This window comes from Lissotriton vulgaris, chromosome 4_1, assembly GCF_964263255.1.
Source record: "Lissotriton vulgaris chromosome 4_1, aLisVul1.2, whole genome shotgun sequence".
In the NCBI taxonomy this organism is placed as follows: domain Eukaryota; kingdom Metazoa; phylum Chordata; class Amphibia; order Caudata; family Salamandridae; genus Lissotriton; species Lissotriton vulgaris.
Window position 1 is genome coordinate 582,461,952 of NC_141691.1, and position 7,930 is coordinate 582,469,881.

The 7,930-nt window shown below is 48.9% G+C and overlaps 1 protein-coding gene across 1 annotated transcript in view; it reads left to right on the forward strand.

Annotated features, from left to right (window-relative positions):
* LOC147722290 (uncharacterized) overlaps positions 1-7,661 on the forward strand; it is a 250,969-nt gene extending 243,308 nt beyond the window's left edge. The window contains exon 6 of the mRNA XM_086964799.1: positions 6,800-7,661. Coding sequence (XP_086820925.1) covers positions 6,800-6,834 — 35 coding nt within the window. The 3' untranslated portion in view covers positions 6,835-7,661. The remainder of the gene's footprint in view (positions 1-6,799) is intronic.
* The last annotated feature ends 269 nt before the right edge of the window (positions 7,662-7,930 follow it).

The window sequence follows — 7,930 nt, forward strand, 5'->3', positions numbered from 1 at the left end:
TTACCATGCAAAATGATATACTGACCCTCCTTATCCACCTGCTCATGCAGACTCACAAACGGGACATCTTTTTTAATGAGTATCATAACGCCTCGGGCATAGGAGGTGGCCACCCTGGTACCGGCCCAACGGCAAGCAACTGCACCAGCCGCCTGCCCGCTAAGATGCGTTTCCTGCAGAAAGACAACTTGCACTGCATGCTGATTCAAATATGCGAGCATCTGCCTAGTCTTTTGAGGTCTGTTAAGACCCCGCACATTCCATGTTATCCAATTTAGTGTTCCCCCCCCCCCTACAAAGAATAAGAGTTAATACATATACCTATCCATCCGGTCCCAAATGCATTTTCCGTCCAGTAAGCATTGATAGTTGTATACATTCCCAAGTCCCGCCCGAGGCAGCCCCCAACACAACATAACAGGCCCTCTTTCAGTGCATCCCCATGAGCCATCCTCCCTTCCCAGGACTGAAACTCATGGCAGCCAGAGTCCCGCCCCCCACCCACTTCAGCACCCCCAACCTGCCAAAGCCATCCCCAACCCCACGTTACCCAAACCCCAAACATTGCACCAAACAGGTTGTGGGGAACTCCCATACGTGGGGGCGTAGAGGTGCCCAACTCCCACTAGTGAAGGAAGCAGGAGTGGATCGAGCAATTAGTCTAAACGTCCATCCCTGTCCCCCCGGCGCCGCGACATATACCAGAACATTCCAGCAGCACCCAATAGGTGGCAGCAGTACATTTGTCAGTGTGAGCCAGCATACAACCAGGAACAGAAGGATAAACAGTGCATCAGATCGTTCCCAGCAAATAGCCAACCCCTAGCTCTCATCTGTAGGTCCGGCACATCCCTGTCTTTTATGATAGCACAGAGGTCCAGCAGCCTAACCTCAAGAGCCAGCTTATCAAACAGCAATGCAGCAGAAGTCCCTAGCCAGGGCCTTGGCGTCACCACTGAATTGGCAAAGGCGCTCCGACCCACCACCCACCAGCAGTAGTGAGAAAGTTCATCTGCCAAGCCCCAATAGACAGTAAAACAAGCAGCACAGCAGTCACGAATCTGTAGCCAGGACATAGGTGGCTCAGCTGAAAGTGGAAAGTCTCACATGTCCACCACCCACCAGAATAAGTGAACGAGAACAAACTTGACAGCTATAAGAGGGAAGCGTTAACGTGGAGCAATACCCCAACCGGTACAACCAAGAATATCGATTATGCTGGAGAAGCACTTGAACCTACGCAACCTCATCACGCAAATCCTCCTCCCTGTCCTGTGCTGCATTGGAGTCTCGTTTTCGTTTTTTCTGCTTCTTCGCATAGTCCATGGCTGCCTTAGGAGATGTAAAAATGTTATCAGATGGCGCCCCGATCCGGAGGTGGGCCGGATAAAGCATGGCATATGGGATATCCTCCGCCCTAAGAAGCTTTTTAACCACTTGAAATTCTTTCCTCTCTGTGTGCACTGCGACCGTGAAGTCAGGATAAAATTAAAGTTTATTGCCCTGATAGTCTATAGTGCCCTTCTCCCGTGCCAGGCGCAGAATCAAATCCCTGTCTTTGTAATGGAGTATGCGGGCAATGATAGGACGGGGCGCCGCTCCAGGCACTGGTCGTTTCGCCAAAGAGCGATGTGCCCGTTCCACGATGAACACTCGGGATAACTGATCCGCTCCAAAAATATCAATCAACAATCGTTCCATGAACTCTTCCATACGGCCCACATTGGTTGACTCCGGCAGTCATGTGACGCGGATGTTGTTGCGTCGGGACCGCCCCTCCAACTCCTCATTTTTAGCCTGGATGACCTCCAACTCGTTCCATGTTGAAAACCTTGTTGGATACGGTAGCCAGACCATCCTCAGTGGCAGACCCTCTCTGTTCAACCTCTCCCATCCGTTCATTCTGTCTCTCAAATTGTGTAGCCATATGAATTAAGTCTGTGATTCACTGCCTCCATGATGCCTTCTATGGACTGCAATGTTTTCTGTAAGGCCACAAGCACAGCCTCTAGATTTGGCGCGCCCCCAGACGCCCCAGCAGGTTCTGCGTCTGGAGGGGCCTCCGAGGCCGACATCGCAGTCTTCTTAGCATCTGAAGTCAATTTGGGCTGATTCCTTTCAGGTCTGCCCATAGCGCCAGCAGACCGTCCCAACCAGCACAGGCCACACTAGCTGTTTGGGGCAGTATCTGCGAAGATGAAGGGCAAGCGGCTGCAACACCCAGGGAGTGGGAGCACCAGAAGCCAGATAAGCAGCACCTCCAGCCAAGGAGTCGGGCATCAATCGCACTCCCCCAGGCCTCCAGCAGCCCCAACCGTCCAATCAGTTTACGGGCGCCACATTACCTCCAGGCGCTGTGTCAGGCAATACAGCAATGGTAGGAGAGCCGGGCCGCGGCACCGCGAAACGTCACCGCCAGTGCCGAAGGGCAGAAATGCAGTGCTGCAGGCGTCCCGCAGGCCCACCACCGGCCAGCAAACTACACGGCAGCCAGTCCCAAGCCACTCTCCCTCGGCCAGCACTCAGCCACAGTCCCGGGCCGCAAGTGTCAGCGCCTCCTCAGCCTCCGCAGAGCCGCCACCACTCCGCCCGGCCCTCGCAGTTTCTCCTGAGCACACCCCGCCCCCACAAGCCGCGGTTCGCGCGGATCGGCCCAGTGCGGCCTAGCGCCACCTCCGGGCTTTCCCAGGCCACCTCCCCACAGCCAGCAGAGACCAGGACCAGCCCAGGCAACGTCCGCTCGCCTTCAACGCCGTGCAGAGCCACGTCCCCTGCCTCGATGGGGCTGTCCGTCCGCTCGAGCCGCCTCCCCCAGCCATGCCAGGCCTCGCTGAAATCCCCCGCAGCAGGCAGACCTCTAACGCAGGGCCGCCCCGGGGCACCACGATGTCGGGACCCAGCCAGGTGCTGAGCTGCGGAAACCACCGGCTCAAATTAAAGAACTGCTATCCCCCAGTTTTCATTTTCGGAAATCTGTACCCGGATCTGGTGGCCTGCAGTAATGCAGTACAATCCATTGCCTTTACACACAAAGTATGCCTGGATTTTCCAGTTTGGTCCCATTTACATCATATACATGCATGCTGACATACACGTTTTAACCCCTTAACTGATCCAAACGTTCTGCCCCAGTGCGGAACATTCTATTGACCGGGCGGGGCCGCGACGGCCAACAGACGTGCGCAGCACTACAAAGGTAGTGCACGTGACGGCCGTTGGCCATCAGAAGCAGCCATGAGGTGAAAACACAGGTTCTAGATGGAACACTCCTCCACAGTACTGCAGTTGGTTATGTGTTTACAGTGTAGGTAGTGCTTAATTTGAGCCTGTGGTTTCCGATTCTCGGCCAGGCACTTAATTTTCAGCAGCACAGGTATGGCTACCATATGGTGGCGCTGCTAATCTAATTTAGAGAGGAGCAGAACAAAGTTAATACAATATATGCAAAACTAAAGGGGATGATGGACCGAGTGTTTAACATTGCAACCACTCACCCCCAGTCAACTGATCTGGGTTTAATCCATCACTATTTAGCTCACTCTGCCACCCTAGTTCAGACCTTTCCATATGCAAATCAGTCTGACCCTGTGCCTTTCTTTTCGCATTTGTCACCCCAAAGTGGGACGGGTATGCTCAAACGTGAATCCCGTGCCATTGGAGTCAAGATATCCTGGCTGATAAGAGCTGAAAGCCCGAAACTGGTCCTAGGATGCATTTTTCCAGTCCAGGGAGGACCAGGCCTGGCCGTTCGGGCTGGACTGTTCCATTGGCCACAGGGTCAAGACTGATTTGCATATGGCTGGGTCCAAAATGGAATGGCAAGGTGAGTAAAAAACAATGGATTTAGGCCCAGATCTCTGTACTGGGGTGAATGTATGACATTATTCTGCATTCTGTCCATCCTTCTTACAATATATGCAACAACAAAAACAAGCACTGGCGTTGCCAATAGGTCTCGCAGTAGGAAAGTTGGAGCTATTGGTTTTGTAAATGACAAAGCCCTTTATGTTTTTAAAATGAAAACAAAAATAAAAGGCATTATTTGCAATTGTAATAGCTCCAACTTTCCTACTGCGAGACCTATTGGCAACGCCAGTGCTTGTTTTTGGAATGAGTTAGGTCTCTAGATGAAAATCTTTACCATTTTAGCTCCGCCTTTCATCCATCTAGAGCAGATGCAATCGCGAATTGGAACTTTGTAAGAATACGGGTTGAAACAACTAGCAATGTTCTACATCTGTACACATACGGTGCAAAGGTGCGGGTGCAGATTCACAAATTGTTTGTGAAACAGGACCCATACCACACACGGACAGAGCAGGAGCTATCCAGACAACCTGGCATTTAAAAGGAGATGCCGGCCAGTTGATTAAGTCAGAAAGCAAACATGCGATAGTCACTGCAACGTTAAGGCGTTCACATTTCTTGTGTCCAGTAACAAAGCGGGCCACAGCAGGTAGAACTGCAAAGCCCAGAGTAGTGAGTGCCCGTAGTCTAGACTAGAAAGAACCAATGCCTGAACTCAATGTGGCGTTACGGCCAGAGCTGCCAACTTTGGCGCTGGGGAATGGGTTTGAGCCTTGGCGTAGGCTCAGCACCCTGTTATTCTGGGCAAATCACTAATCACCTGTGCCTACAAAAAATGATTGTGTCCTTGTGTAACGTAACTAGTGCTCATTTGAAGCGCTCCAATGCCTTTAGGTCGAGTTTTCGCTATGTAAAACTGATTAAAACTTATATTAAGTCCTGCTCTGGATTGAGTTGCCTGATTTCCCGGGTGCAGCCTTGGGTGAGACCGAGCACTCTTGGCCATGGCCGCCATTTGTCTCTGGAGGTCGGCCCGACTGTTGAGGAACAATGGGCAAAAGAGGAGGTCGGTAGAATGATGCCGCCCCCATTTCCCTCTGTGCTGGGATCTGTAGCCTCATTTCACCATCTTCACCCTCTGCTCTGGGCCCCGAATGAGGCGTCACTGCAGTTTCATGCTTTTACCACAAACATTTGAAGTGAGAAAGCAGCGCGCGCAGCCTCTGACAGGGGCGATGAAAATATCTCATCTGTACACAATAAAATTGCCAGAACATCATCTAAACTATATTCTAAGAATGTATTTAACTGGCAGCTATTTTCAAACCCACTATAGAGTGGTGGCAGTAGACACCTCGCCAGGGGAAATATAGCCTTGCATTACATGACAGAAAACACATTACCCAGCCGTGCTCCACACGGCAGACTGTGCATTATCCAGTACTGCATGACACGGCACACTGCACAAGTCCTGAGCCTGCAGGACACGGCACAGCACGCATTACTTAGCCCCTGTGTTACACCGCGCAATACACATCACTAGCCTCTTTCTCGCTGCACGGATCCGTGTTTCTGTTCGCTGTATTTAAGTGAGGCCGGGTCCTGCTCTGGGCTTGTGATGTCAACAGTGGGGCGAACGTTTGCTGACTGAAACCAAGGTAGCCACAAAATTGTTGGACCTCGCTAACATAAACAAGTGGTGGAAGCAGGATATGACATAGCGGTCAGAGCTGCCGTCTTTAGTCATAGGGAACCAGGTTCGAGTCTGGGTCGGCGCATCCTGTGTTTCTGGGCAAATCACCTAATTTCCCCAGTGCCTACCAAACAATGAATGCATCTTTGCGTAATATAACTGGTACCCTTGTAAAACGCTCTAATAACCTTTGGGTCGAGTGTGCGATATATAACATTGCAAAAAAAGGAACAAGACGGAGGGAAGGCGGAGAAGGGGAGGGGGGAGGAGAAATGCAACACGGTGTGAAGCAGCAGGGGCCTTTGAAGTGAAGCTAAGCTTCACTTCAAAGGTGTGGGAGGAGTGCTGCTACGGCCTGGGGGAAGCTGGCTGGGGAGGGGGAGGAGAAATGCAAGTAAGGCTGTGTTTGCGGGGAGAGAGAGGGGAGGTGCTGGAGCTGGGGATCCGAGTTTATGGGCCAAAAGCGCTTGCCTGTGGCCACGTGAACTTAAAGAAAACCGCACGAACGAAACCCTTGGTTTCACGAGGATTTTGAGCACTTGAATTCTCGCTCCGCTCAATGCTCTTGCGCGCATTGATAGGTCGCGAGACCTAAAAATACTAATACCTACCTCACAAGCCATTCCTTGACTTATAGGGAGGGATTCACTGACCTCAGTTGAGCGCTGTTTGGCCAAAACGTATGATTTAAAGGCACCTACTATAGAGTTCCTTGTGATCCTGCTTTCAGGCAGCAATACAAATGTTTTGATCTCTCGTGATAAATGTACCTGCTAGAGGAGAGATCAGAGTTTTGTCTAGTAGCATTTTTGACTCGCCATCAAGTAGAGCAGAGGGTTCATATGCCTGCTGCAAAGAACAGATCTGTTATGTGGATAGCCGAGTGGATTAGTGAAGCCAGCCTTTGCTAGCACTTCACAACAAGTGAAACGTCCGTGAAGAGGAGAATGGAGAGGTGAGGGGCCCTTTTGCTGAGAAGAAGTTGGGGAATCCAAAGAGGAGATCATGGAGGGGTTGGGGGCACCCCAAAAAAGATTGTTGCACCCAGTGCCACCAGCACTAATGCAGGCCTTGATGTAGAGAAGTTTGCTGTTGCCATCCCTCCTCTCTGCTTCATCTTAGTTGAGCCCCAGCAAAAATATGGGAGGTGGAGACCAGCAGGGCTGTTATAGTCTGTCATTTGAGACGTGAATTTTACCTGGTTGAGTTTGAAGAGCTTGGGAGAAGGATGTGTAGTGCAGTGCTGCCATACTCGGAGCATACGTTTTAATCCACATTTTTGCCTTCTTTCCTTTTTAGGTCGTGGAACAAGAAGAACTTTCTATCGAAGATGACGATGAATTTACTGAGTGTTTTTGTACATATTTATTGAAAAGAAAATATATGTTCATGGGAAGGAAGGTGTGCTAATTGTATGCATGAAATTAACTTATCCTCTTTAATGAGCCTATAAAATAACTAAACGTTTGCTACCTAGTGTTGAGCACAGCTAGAAATGCCAAGTATGCAATTAACATGACTGTATAAAAGTACACAAATGCATTTGTTCACTAAATTGAATATGGAAAAATATATAAAGTCACATTTGATAAAAGCACTTTAAAATGTATGGCACTCACAATCACGGACTGATATTACAAAATAAAAAAAAAAACATGAAGTTGCAGAGGTCTGATCGTTAATATCTTGTACCTGGTAATTAGTCTTAACACAAAGCAATACAAGCAAAGTCGAACGTAAAGATACTGAATGAATGATATTTTAACAGATGAGAATATACCGGTCTTTGGGGTGGTGGCAGCGTCAATGGGGGGAGGAATAGGGTTATTTTAGGAGCGTAATGTGGTTGTTTGAAACTGTTCATAACTCCAGCATTTCTGAAGCAAAGCTCTTCAAAGATTTGATTGTGGTCTGAATGTTCATGATAACCTGCTTGTTCACTTTACTTAAAACATGTGTTTCTACGTTCCAATGTTAAAAAGACTTTTCGGGTTTAAACCATTTAAGAAACCAAAATGGCTGGCCGAGGATTCTAAGGTGTGCATTGAGTGACCATAGGAGTACCCTGTGTACAGCAAGCAACAATTTTCTTCTAACACAGCTAGTAGGGTGGGATCTCTTTTTGATGTCGAAGTAGTATCCAATAAATGAACTGGATTTCATTTTGTTTTCTTGCCTTTTTAGGTCTGGCCTTGAGACCGCCCTGATTTTGTTTTCTTTTTTTAAAGTTGTTTGTAGTTTTTTTTTATTTTATTTTAGCGAATTTGTATTTTTTTGCACCCTTTTTTTTAATTAAAAGAATAAACATGTATACATTCATCCAATTTGCTTCCACACATCACATCATAAGGCAAGGGTTCAGCCCACATCATCCATTGGCTCCTTTTCACTGTGACTGGCTGCATTTGCCCTGATCGCATGTATTCTTTC